An 18,665-nucleotide genomic window follows, 5' to 3' on the forward strand; every position below is an offset into this window, starting at 1 on the left:
CAGAGCGTGCTCGTAGGGACGTGCGCAGGAGTCACATGGGCCTCGACACAGGTAAGTATTTTCTCATTCATAGTAATAGGAGATTCGTTAGTTACGAATCTCCTATTACTATTAATGTGAAAAACCCCAAAATGCACAAACACTACATAAAACATTTAAAAAACACCTCACACAATACACGAATAGAAATTAAAGTTGTTATACATATTTTTTAAAGAAAAAAAATGTGACGATTTTTTAAATAAGTTAGGGTTAGGGTTTAAAATAACATTACCTGAGTGGGCAAAGTTTTACCATCAATATGTTTTTTAAAATGTTATTTTAATCATGTTTTTTATAGGTTTTTAAACTCTTACGCAGTTTTGGTCTCCGTATTTAAGGAAAGATATACTTGCATTGGAGGTTGTTCAGAGAAGGTTCACTAGGTTGATTCCGGAGATCAGGGGGTTAACTATCAAAACATAGAAACATAGAAAATAGGTGCAGGAGTAGGCCATTCGGCCCTTCGAGCCTACACCACCATTCAAGAAGATCATGGCTGATCCTTCACCTCAGTAACCCTTTCCTGCTTTCTCTCCAGACCCCTTGATCCCTTTAGCCGTAAGGGCCATATCTAACTCCCTCTTGAATAGATCCAATGAACTGGCATCAACAACTCTCTGCGGTAGGGAATTCCACACGTTAACAACTCTCTAAGTGAAGAAGTTTCTCCTTATCTCAGTCCTAAATGGCTTACCCCTTATCCTTAGATTGTGTCCCCTGGTTCTGGACTTCCCCAACATCGGGAACATTCTTTCTGCATCTAACCTGTCCAGTCTCGTCAGAATTTTATATGTTTCTATGAGATCCCCTCTCATCCTTCTAAACTCCAGTGAATAAAGGCTCAGTCGATCCAGTCTCTCCTCATATGTCAGTCCAGCCATCCCGGGAATCAGTCTGGTGAACCTTCATTGCACTCCCTCATTAGCAAGAATGTCCTTCCTCAGATGAGGAGACCAAAACGGAACACAATGTTCCAGGTGAGGCCTCACCAATGCCCTGTACAACTGCAGTAAGACCTCCCTGCTCCTGTACTCAAATCCCCTAGCTATGAAGGCCAACATACCATTTGCCTTCTTCACTGCCTACTGTACCTTCATGCCAACTTTCAATGACTGATGTACCATGATACCCAGGTCTTGTTGCACCTCCCCTTTTCCTAATCTGCCACCATTCAGATAATATTCTGCCTTCGTGGTTTTGCCCCCAAAGTGGATAACCTCACATTTATCCACATTGTACTGCATCTGCCATGCATTTGCCTACTCACCTAACCTGTCCAAGTCACCCTGCAGCCTCTTAACGTCGTCCTCACAGCTCACACCGCCACCCAGTTTAGTGTCATCTGCAAACTTGGAGATATTACATTCAATTCCTTCATCTAAATCATTAATGTATATTGTAAATAGCTGGGGTCCCAGCACTGAGCCCTGCAGCACCCTACTAGTCACTGCCTGCCATTCTGAAAAGGACCCGTTAATCCCGACTCTCTGCTTCCTGTCTGCCAACCAGTTCTCTATCCACGTCAGTACATTACCCCCAATACCATGTGCTTTAATTTTGCACACCAATCTCTTGTGTGGGACCTTGTCAAAAGCCTTTTGAAAGTCGAAATACACCACACCCACTGGTTTGCCCTTGTCCACTCTACTAGTTACATCCTCAAAAAATTCCAGAAGATTTGTCAAACATGATTTCCCTTTCATAAATCCATGCTGAATTGGACCGATCCTGTCACTGTTTTCCAAATGCGCTGCTATTTCATCTTCAATAATTGATTCCAACATTTTCCCCGCTACTGATGTCAGGTTAACTGGTCTATAATTACGTGTTTTCTCTCTCCCTCCTTTTTTAAAAAGTGGTGTTACATTAACTACCCTCCAGTCCATCAGGACTGATCCAGAGTCGATATACTGTTGGAAAATGATCACCAATATATCCACTATTTCTAGGGCCACTTCCTTAAGTACTCTGGGATGCAGACTATCAGGCCCCGGGGATTTATCGGCCTTCAATCCCATCAAATTCCCCAGCACAATTTCCCGCCTAATAGAGATATCCTTCAGTTCCTCCTTCTCACTAGATCCTCGGTCCCCTAGTATTCCGGAAGGCTATTTGTGCCTTCCTTCGTGAAGACAGAAAAGTATTTGTTCAATTGGTCTGCTATTTCTTTGTTCCCCATTATAAATTCACCTGAATCTGACTGCAAGGGACTCACGTTTGTCTTCACTAATCTTTTTCTCTTCACATATCTATAGAAGCTTTTGCTGTCAGTTTTTATGTTCCTGGCAAGCTTCCTCTCATACTCTTTCCCCACCCCCCTCCTAATTACACCCTTTGTCCTCCTCTGCTGAATTCTAAATTTTTCCCAGTCCTTAGGATTGCTGCTTTTTCTGGCCAATTTATATGCCTCTTCCTTAGATTTAACACCATCCTTAATTTCCCTTGTTAGCCAAGGTTGAGCCACCTTCCCCGTTTTATTTTTACTCCAAACAGGGATGTACAATTGTTGAAGCTCATCCATGTGATCCTTAAATGTTTGCCATTGCCTATCCACCATCAACCCTTTAAGTATCATTTGCCAGTCTATTCTAGCCAATTCACATCTCATACCATCGAAGTTACCTTTCCTTAAGTTCAGGACCCTAGTCTCTGAATTAACTGTGTCACTCTCTATCTTAATAAAGAATTCTACCATATTATGATCACTCTTCCCCAAGGGGCCTTGCACAACAAGATTGCTAATTAGTCCTTTCTCATTACACATCACCCAGGCTAGGATGGCCAGCCCTCTCGTTGGTTCCTCGAAATATTGGTCTAGAAATCCATCCCTAATACACTCCAGGAAATCCACCTCCACCGTATTGCTACCAGTTTGGTTAGCCCAATCTATATGTAGATTAAAGTCGCCCATGATAACTGCTGTACCTTTATTGCACGCATCCCTAATTTCTTCTTTGATGCTGTCCCCAACCTCACAACTACTGTTTGGTGTTCTGTCCACAACTCCCACCAGCGTTTTCTGCCCCTTGGTATTCCACAGCTCCACCCATACAGATTCCACATCATCCAAGCTAATGTCCTTCCTTACTATTGTGTTAATTTCCTCTTTAACCAGCAATGCTACCCCACCTCCTTTTCGTTCCTGTCTATCCTTCCTGAATGCTGAATACCCCTGAATGTTGAGTTCCCAGCCTTGGTCACCCTGGAGCCATGTTTCCGTGATGCCAATTATAGCATATTCATTAACTGCTGCCTGTGCAGTTAATTCGTCCACCTTATTATGAATACTCCCCGCATTGAGGCACAGAGCCTTCAGGCTTGTCTTTTTAACACACTTTGCCCTTTTAGAGTTTTGCTGAAATATGGACCTTTTTGATTTTTACCTTGGGTTTCTCTGTCCTCCACTTTTACCTTTCTATCTTTTGCTTCTGCCCCCATTTTACTTCCCTCTGTCTCCCTGCATAGGTTCCCATCTCCCTGCCAGAATAGTTTAACCCCTCCCCAACAGCACTAGCAAACACTCCGGTCCTGCCCAGGTGCAGACTGTCTGGTTTGTACTGGTTCCACCTCCCCCAGAACCGGTTCCAATGTCCCAGGAATTTGAATCCCTCCCTTCTGCACCACTCCTCAAGCCACATGTTCATCTGAGCTATCCTGTGATTCCTACTCTGACTAGCACGTGGCACTGGTAGCAATCCTGAGATTACCACCTTTGAGGTCCTACTTTTTAATTTAACTCCTAGCTCCCTAAATTCTGCTTGTAGGACCTCATCCTGTTTTTTACCTATATCGTTGGTACCTATATGCACCACGACAACTGGCTATTCACCCTCCCCCTTCAAAATGCTCTGCAGCCGCTCCGAGACATCCTTGACCCTTGCACCATCCTGGAGTCTCAATTGCGGCCACAGAAACGCCTAACTATTCCCCCTTAGAATAGAATACACTACTACTATAAGCTCTCCCACTCTTTTTCCTGTCCTCCTGTGCAGCAGAGCCACCCATGGTGCCATGAACCTGGCTGTTGCTGCTCTCCCCTGATGAGTCATCCCCCTCAACAGTACCCAAAGCAATGTATCTGTTTTGCAGGGGGATGGCCACAGGGGACCCCTGCACTACCTTCCTTCTACTGCTCTTCCTGTTGGTCACCCATTTGCTATCTGCCTGTGTAACCTTTCCCTGTGGTGTGGCCAACTCACTAAACGTGCTATTCATGGCATTCTCAGCATTGTGAATGCTCCAGAGTGAATCCACCCGCAGCTCCAGTGCCGCAACGCGGTCTGTCAGGAGCTGCAGCCGGATACACTTCCCGCACATGTAGTCGTCAGGGACACTGGAAGCGTCCCTGACTTCCCACATAGTACAGGAGGAGCATAACATGTGTCCGAGCTCTCCTGTCATGACTTAACCCTTAAATTAATGTAACTGGCAACAACAATGACAAAGGTTACCTACTGATAAAGGAAAATAAAAAGAAAAACTACTCACCAATCACCAGCCAATCACTTACCCCCTTGGCTGTGACATCACCTTTTGATTTCTTTCTACTTCTTTGTTTATCTGCTGCCCCTGCAGCTGAATTGGCTAGCCTCACAAACTCCCCGCTCGAAGTCCCGCTGCCTCCTCGATCTCAGGCCTTTTATCGGCCATCTCATGAATTCCCCGCTCGAAGTCCCGCTGCCTCCTCGATCTCGGGCCTTTTATAGGCCGCCTCGCGAACTCCCCGCTCGAAGTCCCGCTGCCTCCTTGATCGCGGGCCTTTTATAGGCCGCCTCATGAACTCCCCGCTCGAAGTGCCGCTGCCTCCTCGATCTCGGGCATTTTATAGGCCGCCTCACTAGAAGGTTGAATATTAGGTAATGAGAGGGCTCGACAAGTTGGATGCAAAAAATATATTTCCACTTATAGGGGAAACTAAAACTCGGTGGCATAGTCTCAGAATAAGGGGCCGCCCATTTAAAACTGAGATGAGGAGGAATTTTTTCTCAGAGAGTTGTAAATCTGTGGAATTCTCTGCCCCAGAGAGCTGTGGAGGCTGGGTCACTGAATATATTTAAGGTGGAGATAGACAGATTTTTGAGCAATAAGGGAATAAAGGTTCATGGGAAGCGGCAGGGAAGTGGAACTGAGTCCATGATCAGATCAGCCATGATCTTATTAAATGGCCTGCTCCTATTTCTTATATTCTTATGTTCTTAATTCTATGTGCTTCAACCTCAGTTAACAGTCTCTTATGAGAGACTTTATCAAATACCTTTTGGAAGTCCATCTAAATAACATCGACAGACATTTCCCTGTCCTCTTCAAAAAATTCAATCAGATTTGCCTTTCACAAATCCATGCTGGCTCTCTCTGATCAGCTGCAAATCTTCAAGGTGTTCAGTCACCCTATCCTTAATTATAGACTCTAGTAACAAATGTTATGCTAACTGGTCTATAATTCCCCAGTTTCCTTCTCTCACCATTCTTAAATCGTGGAGTGACATGCGCAATTTTCCAATCTAAAGGGACGGTTCCTGAATCAAGGGAACTTTGGAAGATTATAATTTAGGCATCTGCGAAGTGCTCAACGACTTCCTTTAAAACCCTGGGATGGAAACCATCTGGTCCTGGAGATTTGTCACTCTTTCGTGCCATTATTTTCTTCATTACTGTTATTTTACTTACGTTAATTTTATTGAGTCCCTGTCCCTGATTCAATATTATTTTCCGGCATGCTATCCTCTTCCTCTACTGTAAATACTCACGCAAAGTTATTATTCAACATGTCCACCATTCCTATTACCATTGACCGATATCAGTTTTCAAGAGGCCAACATTGCTCCTGATCACCCTCTTGTTCCTAATATAATTGTAAAAATTCTTTGATATCCCTTGCAAGTTTATTTTCATACTCCCCTTTTGTAGCTCTTACAGCCTGTTTTGTCACTCTTTGCTGTTCTGTGTGTTTTTCCCACACACCAGGATCTGCGCTATTTTTTGCATTTTTGTATGCTTATTCTTCTAGTTTTATGTTGTCTCTTCCCTCTTTAGTCGTCAGAGATATAAGTTGGGTCTGTATCACGTTAAATTATTTTTGAACATCTCCCACTGTTCTTCTGTTTTACCTATTAACAGTTTACTGTGGACAGTCTCCTCATCCAGTTGCAGTCGGCCTTACCTAAATCTAAAATCTTCGAAGCTGTTTCGCGTTTCTCCCTTTCAAACACTACGTTGAACTTGATCATGTTATGATTGCTATCAGATAAATGTTCATACATTGTTGGGCTGTTAACTGAATCTGGCTCATTACTAGATCTAATATGGCATGCCCCTTTGTTGGTTCTAGGACATGTTGTAGAAAACTATCGCCAACACACTCAAGAAATTCACGACCTTTCTGACAGGTGCTAGTCTGCTTACACAATCTATACGAAAGTTAAAACCCCCCATTAAAACCACACTGCCTTTGCTACATGTTTTTTGAATCTCTGCAGTTATACAATCTACCACTTAACTGCTGCTACCAAGGGGCCTATACACAACCACTACAGTCCTAAATCCTTTACTATTTCTTAATTCTACTCAAAGTCTCCACTGCCTGCTTACCTCTCTTTATATCCTCTCTTATCATTGAAGTGATTTCATCCTTTATCATTAAGGCAACGCCTCCCCCTCTACCATTTAACCTATCTTTCCTGAAGCCTGTATAACCTGGTACATTTAGCTCCCAGCCTGAAGCATAATTTCTGACTGTTAGTCTACTCTTTTCCCTTTTGTTTATTTGTACAATATCTATTATTTGTACTACATTTTCCACCTGAGCTCTCTCCCGCCCCGCCCCCACCCCATTTATTAGTTTAAAGTCCTTATGACTGCTCTATTTATTCTTTCCGCTAGGACGATGGTCCCAGCTTGGTTCAGGTGGAGCCCATCCCAACGGTACAGTTCCTTCCTGTCCAAATATTGGTGCCAGGGCCCCAGAAAATGGAACCCCTCTATCCCACACCACTTCTTGAGCCACATGTTCACCTCCCTAATCTGCTTATCCCTGTGCCAATTTTCATGTGGCTCAGGTAATAATCTAGAGATTACTTGAGCCACATGAACAGTTCCACTTTTTCAGAACAGTGTTTTGGGCGAGCGATATTGTGGACGAGATGTGTGGGAGGTGGTGAAAATGACGCTGGGCGATCTCCTGGGCGTTAGTTTCGACAAATTTGATCTTTATGACGAAATAAAGTGGGCGGTCGGTATTATTGAATCTCGGTGTTAATTATGTGCGGAAAGTAATGTTCGGCGAGATAACCTTTGGGGTCTCCCAGGGCTAGATTTTCCATTATTTTTGCATGCATAACGCCCACTTAAAGTCCATTTTACCGCTGAAATGAGGTATAACGCCCAGATATCGCCCATTTAGCCACAAAACGGAAACTGACGCCCATTTTTCGGACACTTATCGGCGAGCGTTACTTTCCCCATGTACGTAACGCCAGGAAAAGAGACCGCCTGCCCACTTTTTTGGGGCAGAATCATTAGAATGGGCGAAACCAACTGCCATAATATTGCCCAACGTTACTTTCCGCTCATAATTAACGCCGAGATTCAATAATACCGACCGCCCACTTTATTTAGTCATAAAGATCAAATTTGTCAAAACTAATGCCCAGGAGATCACCCAATGTCACTTTCACCACCTCGCACACATCTCGTCCACAATATCGCTCGCCCAAAACACTGTTCTGAAAAAGTGGAACTGTTCTGAACGAATCACAGCGGTATGGATGCCATTTTTCAAATCGCAGGTCGCTTCATTCAAAAGGCTGCTTCAACTTCGGGGGAGTTTGGGTTGACTCTGGAGTTCTTCTCAGGTGAAGTGACCATCTCAACAGACATCTTTTCAGACTCTGGACGATTGGGGTTTACTGTAGGTATCTTTTAGTGTGGAAATTATTGCTTCTGATCAATCGCTATTATACCTTCATTGGAATGGGGCCAGCCATTTCTCAACCTGCATCAATTAATACGCAGATACTGCAGAGTGCAAATGGCACAATGTCTAAGGCACATTATTATGTGCCCAATCTAAGACCTGCCAGAATGAGGAGGGGGTCCAGACCATACATACTCCACACTTACAGGGAGGAGAGGTCTTACCTCAACGTGTCTGAGCATACCTGCCTTCGAAGACTGTGCTCCCACAAGGTGGTGATCACTGAAACATGCAAGCTCATCAGGCCAGATATGTAGCCTGCCATCAGGACATCACTGTCGGTCGAGGTCAAGGTCACTGCGGCACTGTCTTTCTACGCGCCCGGATCCTTTCGGGCCTCCGCGGTCGAGATTTCCCCTCTGTCTCACCATGCCACACATAGCTGCATTAGACAGGTCATGGAGATCCTGTACGCACGTAGGATGGACTTTATTAGCTTCCCCATGACCACGGAGGCTCAGACTGACAGGGCTGGAGCATTCTACCGCATTGCTAAGTTCCCCAGGGTGCAGGGAGCAATACAGTGCACTCACATTGCCATGCGGGCACCTTCTCAGGACCCAGAGCTTTTACGTAACAGAAAATGATTTCACTCCCTGAAGGTCCAACGAGTTGTCGACCACAACCAGATAATAATGGCAGTGAATGCCAAATGTCCGGACAGCTTCAATGAGGCTCACATCCTGCATGACAGCGCTGTCTCTGAAATGTTTAAGAGTCAGCCACAAGGACAATGCTGGATGCTTGGTGACAATCGATATGGTCTAGCCACCTGGCTGATGACCCCCCTGCGTGACACCCACACAGAGGCCGAGAAGCAACACAACCAGAGCCACAGAGACTCATGCAATGTGGTCCAGAAAACAATAACCGTGCTTAAGCAGCGCTTTAGATGCCTGGAGTACTCACGAGGGGAGCTACAATACAACCCTGAGCAAGTAGCTAAATTCGTGGTCGTGTGCTCCATGCTGCACAACCTGGCTATCAGGAGATGACAAGAATTGCCAGAAGGGACTGATGCTCCACCTCAGGAGACAGAGGAAGAGGAGACGTGGCGCTGGACGCTGAGCTAGGGCCAGACAATCAGGCTAACTATGCAACCATGCCCACGCCCCCCCCCTCCAGACCGCAGGAAAGGGTCCATGGTGGCTACAAACATGCAAATCTCTTACGCCAGGAGCTCATAACTGAACGATTTGCCTGAAAGAACATTGCTGTGATTGACAACGCTGACACACTGCTGTGTGTGTGCAGCTCAAACATCAATGGTGGGCATCACCTTGGTGCCAGTTAAAGTTTAAGTTGATTCAAGTTAAGTTTAATTATACCTTTTCATGTTAAAGAATCACCAGTGTGCAATGGTCCAGCTGTCTGAGACAATGCGCAACCAGGTTATGTTGAATAAAAAACATTTTATACGACCATTGGTTTGAAATCATAAGTATCACGGGCAAAAACACCCCATCCCCACCCCACTTTTTCGACCATTGACATCAATCAAATGGTCAACATGTCCAGCAACACAGAATACAAAGGCAAAGCAGGAGGGTGGTCCCCCGCCCCCATACATTACAACAAATTGCATACACCCAGATGGAGATATAACACATCCATCACCTACGCACATGCACCTCGCTTTCATTACCTCCCCCCCTTCTTCTCACCACCTCGCTCCATGCCACCTAACCGAAGGAGCTCCGCAGGTGGTGCCTCATTGCGGGGGGGGGGGGGGGGGGGGGGGGGAGAGGGGCGGTGAAGGCAGAGCCGGTGGTTGCACGGGAGCAGGGGGGAGGGGTGCTGAGGTGGGAACATTCTCGGATCCAGAAGCAGGATCTTGGTCCTGCCCCTCATCTGTCGTTTGCACTTGTGGTGCGGAACCTAGGGGTGGAGTGCCGCGCTCCGGGACCACTGGGAGGCCAGTGCCAGCAGTGTTTCTGGCTATCGCATTCAGGGCCTCCGCTATCCGCGGAACGTACTCAGTCATGGTGGCCAGCTGTCGGTATATGCCTCCCAATGCATCGAGGATCTGGTCACCAATGTCTACAGTCCTCCTGGACAAATGTACCATCTCTCCGCTCTCATGTGGTGCTTGTGGAACAGACCTGCCGCGTCCTCCGGGGTGGTCAGTGCCGTCCTGGGGACAAATGGGATGCCCTGCGGCGAGGTGCTTGGGCCCGGTACCTCCAGAGTGGAGGCAGGAATGGCCGGAGGAGCACAAGATGGCCTTGGGGTGGAATGGCTTCTGGAGCGTGGCGATGTCGGTTCCTCGCAGTTCGCACTCTCATCTGTCGAGAACGGACCCAGCGGATTGACAGGCGAGAATCGGAGCTCCTCAGCACCAGATGTAGGATCGTCCGGTGAGTCCGGCCCCACGCCCCCACCTTCTGGTCTCCGTGGTCTTGCCTGGGGCTGTGCTGCTGGCTGAGCTGCAAAACACAAATGAGAGAAGAAGGGGGTGCTAGGGTCACAAGGTGATTCCAGCGCTACACACAGCATATGCACGACAAAAGCATCACTGCTATCAAAATCATTACAGACATCACATTTCATGACCATCAACACATTCTGCATTGCAATGATTTTCATTAGGCCAGCATTATTTATAGGACAATTTTAGAAATCATCTATCATACTTTATTGTTCGGATATGAGTGGGTGTGGCATCTATTGACTTTACATTACGCAATGGTGTAAACTTCACTCACGTGGCATCACTTCAGGGTCTGCAGATGCTTGCGTGGCCATCCAGAGGTGCTTGCCCACGAGTGCGAGCACCCGCTCCTCCATCTCAGTGATGTCACTAGTGACTGATGGCCCCCCACCCGTTCGCCTCTGCATTGACCTCATCGTCGATAGCTTCTTTGGTAAAAGGTAGAAGGACGACATGGCATGAGATCATTGCGTGCTATCATTGCTAGGTACTGTCACAGAGACTGATACAACACATAATCGACAGATGTAATCATGATTATTATGATAATTATCATTCTTTACCTAAAGACGTACACCGTGACCGCAGACTTTGAAGTAAGATTCTGACGGGACTGGACAGGTTAGATACGCAAAGAATGTTCCCGATGTTGAGGAAGTCCAGAACCAGGGGACATAGTCTTAGGATAAGGGGTAGGCCATTTAGAACTGAAATGAGGAGAAACTTCTTCACTCAGAGAGTTGTTAACCTGTGGAATTCCCTGCCGCAGAGAGTTATTGATGCCAGTTCATTGGATATATTCAAGAGGGAGTTAGATATGGCCCTTACGGCTAAGGGGATCAAGGGGTATGGAGAGAAAGCAGGAAAGGGGTACTGAGGGAATGATCAGCCATGATCTTATTGAATGGTGGTGCAGGCTCAAAGGGCCGAATGGCCTACTCCTGCACCTATTTTCTATGTTTCTATGAGTACAACGTTGCCGGTAAAAGTGCAAGACCTCACATCTGATGATAGTCACTCATGACACTTACAAATCAAACTATATAAATACATAAGTACATGTAAATAAATGTAATACTTACTCTTGCGGATCCGACAAGGTCGTCCCATCGTTTGTGGCATTGGATGCCCTCACGTTCCTCGTTGGTCGCCGATGAGACCACCTCTGCTATCTCGGCCCATATCTTCTGGTAGGCCTTCGGGGTGGGCTTCCCACGCCCTCCCTGTGTCAAATCACCCCAGCGTGACTTGACCTCCTGCAGGAGGGAGGCATTTGCCTCGTCCGAGAACCTCCTCACCCTTTTGTACCCTCCAATGTGTTCCTCTCCCAGCTCACTGCTCTCGCTAGCATCAGTCTCCACAGCGTGCTGTGTCGCTTCCTCCTCTCCCTCCATTATAGGCACCAAATTTGGGCAACTATGTGGCTGGTAACAGCTAATTTTTTTCCCCAATTTGCTCTAAAGCTCTAAACTCTCCCTTCCTTCCTCACAAAGCAGCTGCACCACACCACACACGCCTTCACTCCCTCTCAACTCCCTCTCTCTGTCTCCTCTTCTGCGTATGTCATGATGACCCTTGACCTCCTGAATCGCAGGAATCGAGCGTTGCCATGCTGTTGCTAAGGACGGTGACACTTTACGGCAGAAGGTCAGAGAGATTTAACGCTACCGCCCATTTCGTATCGCTCACGGTAATACCCAATTTCAAAAATGGAGACTAAGGGCTTTGGGAATGGGCGACAAGCTGCCGATCTGAAAACCCATTTTTACCGTCCACGCTGGAAATAATGCCCATTTTTGGGCGATCTGCAAAAAAGTGTAAAATCTTGCCCCTGGTCTTTAATTTAGCTCCGAATTCCTGGTACTCCCAAAACAGGACCTCTTGCCTGCTCTGTTGTTGGTCCCAACATGTACCAGAATGACTGGATCCTCTCTCTCTCCCTCTCCAATATCCGTTCAAGCTGGTTTAAAATGACCCTCATCCTGGCAGCAGGTAGGCAATATACCATGTGCGACTCTCAATCTTGCTTACAAAGGATGTCATCTGTCCCCTTAATTATAGAATCCCCTACAACTACCACATTACGCCTCCCCCCTGAGGACAGCCTCCTGCTCCAAAGTACCATGGTCCGCATTCTGGCTGTCCTTCCGACAGTGTTTATCCTTATCCTCACAAGTAGCAAGTACTTTGTACCTATTGAATAGTATCAGTTGCTGTGGATCCTCAATCTCAATCTCACCTGGGATCCCCCTTACTCTGCACAGTATCGGTCACACCAACCCTGTTCTGAACCTATACTTCTCCACAAGGTAGTGATCGAAATCTGGAGTAAACTATCCAGATACTCCTCCCCCTCCCTTATGCATCGGAGTGTCTCCAACTTGCACTCTAGCTCAATTACTCTCAGCCGGAGAGATGCGAGATGAGAGATCTACTGAAGATGTGTTCGCTTGGGAAAGGCTTGCTGTCCACAAAAAACCACACACTGCATTCCAAGCACACAACCTGCTCTGCCATATCTTAGTCTAGATTATTTGTTATTTATTTTGACTATCTACTTTCTAGCTTGTTTCTTTTTCTTTTTCTACACACTAACTTGTACTGAACACAAAAACACTGGAAAAAAATTTTAATGCCTCTTTTAAAAAAAACTCTCCCCAGCTGCTCACCAATCAGCTCCTTCCCTTGTGCTGATGTCACTTTAAGTGTTTTTTTTTACTCTGACGTCACTGTTTCAAATTCTGCTGTTGTTTGAGTTGTTCCCACTGTTTCTGATCTCAGGGCTATGCTGCCGCACCATTCTTTATCTTGCTTAATTCTCGCACAGCTCCCGCTGCTTCTGGTCTCGATCTTGCTCTGCCGCTGCACTCTTTAGCTTGCTCCACTTTCGCTCAGCTTCCGCTGCTTCTGATCTCGGGCCTGCTCTTTCGCCATGCTTTTTATCTCGCTCCGCTCTTGCTCCTTCTATAACCTTTTGCAAGCTCTTTGCAACCTCCTCACAATTTACTTTCCCACCTAGCATTGTCTCATCAGAAAACTTGGACACATTGCACTCGGTCCCTTCATCTAAGGCATTGATATAGATTGTAAATAGCTGACTTATCCTTGCAGTTCCCCACTAGTTACAGCCTGCCAACCTGAAAATGACCCGTTTCTACCTACTCTCTGTTTTCTGTCCGTTAACCAATCCTCTATCCATGCTAATATATTAGCCCAACTCCATGAGCCCTAATTTTATGTTAACACCTTTTATGTGGCACCTTATTGCATGCCTTTTGTAAATCCAAATATACGACATCCACTAGTTCCCCTTTATCTACCCTGCTAGTTATATCCTCAAAAAACTCGAATAAATTTGTCAAACATGACTTCCTTTTCAGAAAACCATATTGACACAGAACATCGTATCATGATTTTCTAAGTGCCCTGTTACCACTTCTTAATAATGGATCCCAGCATTGTCCCCTACTCCTGATATCAGGCTAACTAGCCTGTAGTTCCCTATTTTCCCTCTCATAGAAACATAGAAAGTAGGTGCAGGAGAAGGCCATTTGGCCCTTCGAGCCTGCACTATCATTCAATATGAACATGGCTGATCATGCAACTTCAGTACCCCATTCCTGCTTTCTCGCCATACCCCTTGATCCCTTTAGCCGTAAGGGACATATCTAACTCCCTCTTGACTATATCTAACGAACTGGCCTCAACAACTTTCTGTGGTAGAGAATTCCACAGGTTCACAATTCTCTGAGTGAAAAAGTTTCTCCTCATCTCGGTCCTAAATGGCTTACCCCTTACCCTTAGACTGTGACCCCTAGTTCTGGACTTTCCTAACATCGGGAACATTGTTCCTGCATCTAACCTGTCCAATCCCGTCAAAATTTTATATGTTTCTATGAGATCCCTCATTCTTCTAAATTCCAGTGAATATAAGCCTAGTCGATCCAGTCTTTCTTCATATGTCAGTCCTGCCATCCCGGGAATCAGTCTGGTGAACCTTCGCTGCATTCCCTCTATATCAAGAATGTCCTTCCTCAGATTAGGAGACCAAAACTGCACACAATACTCAAGGTGTGGTCTGACCAAGGCCCTGTACAACTGCAGTAAGACCTCCCTGCTCCTATACTCAAATCCCCTCGCTATGAAGGCCAGCATGCCATTTGCCTTCTTTACTGCCTGCTGTACCTGCATGCCTACCTTCAATGACTGATGTACCATGACACCCAGGTCTCGTTGCACCTCCCCTTTTACTAATCTGTCACCATTCAGATAATAATCTGTCTTCCTGGTTTTGCAACTAAAATGGACAACCTCATACTTATCCACATTATACTGCATCTGCCATGCATTTGCCCATTCACCTAACCTGTCCCAAGTCCCCCTGCAGCCTCCTAGCATCCTCCTCACAGCTCGTACTGCCACCCAGCTTAGTGTCATCTGCAAACTTGGAGATATCACATTCAATTCCTTCGTCTAAATCATTAATGTATATTATAAATAGCTGGGGTCCCAACACTGAACCCTGCGATACCCCCACTAGTCACTGCCTGCCATTCTGAAAAGGACCCGTTTATTCCCACTCTTTGCTTCCTGTCTGCCAACCAGTTCTCTATCCACGTCAATACATTACCCCCAATACCATGTGCCTTCATTTTGCACACTAATCTCTTGTGTGGGACCTTGTCAAAGGCCTTTTGAAAGTCCAAATACACCACATCCACTGGTTCTCCCTTATCCACTCTACTAGTTACATACTCAAAAAATTCTAGAAGATTTGTCAAGCATGATTTCCCTTTCGTAAATCCGTGCTGACTTGGACTGATCCTGTCACTGCTTTCCAAATGCGCTGCTATTGCATCTTTAATAATTGATTCCAACATTTCCCCCGCGACTGATGTCAGGCTAACCAGTCTACAATTTCCTGTTTTCTCTCTCCCTCCTTTTTTAAAAAGTGGGATTACATTAGCCACCCTCCAATCCATAGGAACTGAACCAGAGTGTACACATTGTTGGAAAATTACTACCAATGCATCCTTCTATTTCTAGGGCCACTTCCTTAAGTACTCTGGGATGCAGACTATCAGGCCCTGGGGATTTATCGGCCTTCAGTCCCTTCAATTTCCCGAACACCATTTCCTGACTAATAAGGATTTCCCTCAGTTCCCCCTTCTCGCTAGACACTTGATCCCTTAGTATTTTCGGGGGGTTATTCATGTCTTCCTTAGTGAAGACAGAACCAAAGTATTTGTTCAATTGGTCTGCCATTTCCTTTTTCCCATTATGAATTCCCCTGATTCTGACTGCATGAGACTTACATTAGTCTTCACTAATCTTTTTCTCTTCACATATCTATAGAAGCTTTTGCAGTCAGTTTTTATGTTCTCTGCAAGCTTCCCCTCATACTCTATTTTCCCCCTCCTAATTAAATCCTTAGTCCTCCTCTGCTGAATTCTAAATTTCTCCCAGTCCTCAGGTTTGCTGCTTTTTCTGGCCAATTTATATGCCTCTTCCTTGGATTTAATACTTTCCCTAATTTCCCTTGTTAGCCATGGTTGAGCCATCTTCCCTTTTTTATTCTTATGCCACACAGGGATGCACAATTGTTGTAGTTCATCCATGTGATATCCAAATGTCTGCCATTGCCTATCCACCGTCAACCCTTTAAGTATCATTCTCCAGTCTATCCTCGCTAATTCACGTCTCATACCGTCGAAATTTCCTTTCTTTAAGTTCAGGACCCTCGTCTCTGAATTAACTGTGTCACTCTCCATCTTAGTGAAGAATTCTACCATATTTTCTTGAATAGTGGGGTTACATTTTCGACCGCAATCCGCTGGGACCGTTCTAGAATCTAAGGAATTTTGGAAGATCACAACCAATGCATCCACTATCTCTGCAGCAACCTCTTTTGGAACCCTGGAATTTAGACCATCAGGTCCAGGGGATTAGTCAGATTTTAGTCCCATTAGTTTCTCCAATGACATTAATTACCTTAAGTTCCTTACTCTCATTAGCCCCTTGGTTCCCCACTATTTCTGGTATGCTTTTTGTGTCTTCTACTGTAAAGACAGATACAAAATATTTGTTTAAAGTCCCTGCCGTTTCCTTATTTCCCATTATAATTTCTCATGTCTCAGCCTCTGAGAGACCCACATTTATTTTTACTACTCTCTTCCTTTTTACATAGCTACAGAAGCTCTTAAAATCTGTTTTTATATTTCTTGCTAGTTTACTCTCATTCTATTTTCTCCCTTTATCATCAATTTTTTGGTCATCCTTTGCTGGTTTCTAAAGCTCTCCCAATCATCAAGCTTACTACTATTCTTCGCAGCATTGTAAGCCTCTCCTTTTAATCTAATACTAAACTTCTTTAGCTAGTCACGAATGGATCATTTATCCCATGGAGTTTTTATTTCTCAATGGAATGTATATTCGTGGAGAATTTTGGAATATTTCTTTAAATGTTTGCAGGTACTTATCTACCGTCTAATTTCCCAATCTAGCTTAGCCAACTCGCCTCTCAAACTTATGTAATTGGCTGTATTTAAGTTTAATACTCTAGTTTCGGATTTAACTATGTCACTCTCAAACTCAATGTGAAATTATATTATATTATCATCCCTCTTCTGCAGAGGATCGTTTATTATGAGATTACTAATTAACTGTGTCTCATTACACAAGCTCTAAAATAGCCTGCTCCCTGGTTGGTTCGACAAAAGTATTTTTCTAGGAAACTGTCTCAAATGCATTCCATGAACTTGTCCTCCAGACTACCTTTGCCAATTTGATTTGCCCAGTATATAAGAAGATTAAAGTCCCCCATGATTATTGCATTATCTTTGCTACAAGCTCCGATTAGTTCTTGATTAATACTCTGTCCAACAGTATAGCTACTGTTAGGCAGGCTATAAACTACTCCTACCAGTGTTTTCTGACCCTTGTTATTTCTTATCTCCATCCATGTGGATTCTACTTCCTGATCTTTCAAGCCAAGATCCTTTCTCACTACTGTCCTTATGTCATCCTTTATTATCGGGGCTACCCCCTCCTTTTTCATTCTGCCTATCTTTTCAAAACGTCAAGCACCCTGGAATACTCTGGAACAGCAGAATACAAAACACTGGCAAACAATCTTGTAATAAAAATGTAATTTCACTTACTCAGGCACTGTAAACCAATAACTCAGATTCTAAATTGTAATTCACACATGTAGTTCTTGAAACATCTTCAATGAAAGAACTGGCCAGTCTGGTGTCACTCTCGGCACATTCAAAATTACATTCAGTGGATTATTTTCCAGATAAGAACAGAAAGGCCAACTGTAGCAACAGATGGTCCTGGAACAGCCTATTTGTTTAACTGATTCCTTTGATTAACTCAAGATTAAACACCAATAAATTAATGCCGCACCTCTTGTTGCGAAGTATCTAAATAAGGGTCCTCACCCATTTGTGCCATCGTCAGTTAGTACGGTAACACACTGAAAGACAAATCTAATGAGGCATTTGATGACCTGTAATCGTCATTGCTTTTATAAATCTCTCATGCTTTTTTGTTTCACTGTGCATAATATTGGAAACTAAATATTCAATGGAGAATGTCATATACTCAACAAACACGTATTTCACAATGAGGGCATTTTAGTATTTACCAAATGGCTGAAGCTGGAGATGGAGGGGAACGATATCACTAACACTGTGCTGGTAGTTGACAGCTCAGAGCTTACCATGATGATCAATGCAACGTTCCAAACACCTTCTCCATTTATTCTTGCAATCATTTGAATCTGTGTGAGAAAAAAGTGAAACATTCTGATATCAACAGTAATTATCGTGGCTATGAAACATGCTCTGCACTTCAATGAATTGTAAGGGGGCAGCAGCAACCATCTACAAAATGATGGCAGAAAGATCAGAGACTCACCTTAAGTATGTCCTTCCCACACACTTTCACTCCAGTGTAAGGGGTGGTCCCGGGGGTCAGGTTCACCTCTGACCTACTTGAGCGGTTCGAATCGCTCCCACTCCCTTGGGTTCTAGACACTGGATTTATTTGGGGGATTTGATAAAGTGCAAAAGACCACTGGTTTGGTGCAAAAGAACTTTGATTTTATTAAAAGGATAAGAAAATACACACTTATAAATGTCACACTTATAATTACACGAATAAAGAACAGTACATCACACATTCAAAGGGGTTGCTGTGAAAATTACACCATCC

General features: G+C 44.7%; 1 protein-coding gene across 6 annotated transcripts in view; it reads right to left on the reverse strand.

Annotated features, from left to right (window-relative positions):
• The window catches only part of atp8a2 (ATPase phospholipid transporting 8A2), an 889,999-nt gene that overhangs the window by 792,521 nt on the left and 78,813 nt on the right, over positions 1–18,665 (reverse strand). For 5 of the 6 annotated variants that reach the window (XM_070892260.1, XM_070892256.1, XM_070892257.1 and 2 more), the window contains exon 3: positions 18,172–18,231. In XM_070892260.1, coding sequence (XP_070748361.1) covers positions 18,172–18,231 — 60 coding nt within the window. The other variant, XM_070892259.1, reaches the window with a different exon arrangement.

The sequence above is a fragment of the Pristiophorus japonicus genome, chromosome 10 (genome assembly GCF_044704955.1).
Source record: "Pristiophorus japonicus isolate sPriJap1 chromosome 10, sPriJap1.hap1, whole genome shotgun sequence".
In the NCBI taxonomy this organism is placed as follows: Eukaryota; Metazoa; Chordata; class Chondrichthyes; family Pristiophoridae; genus Pristiophorus; species Pristiophorus japonicus.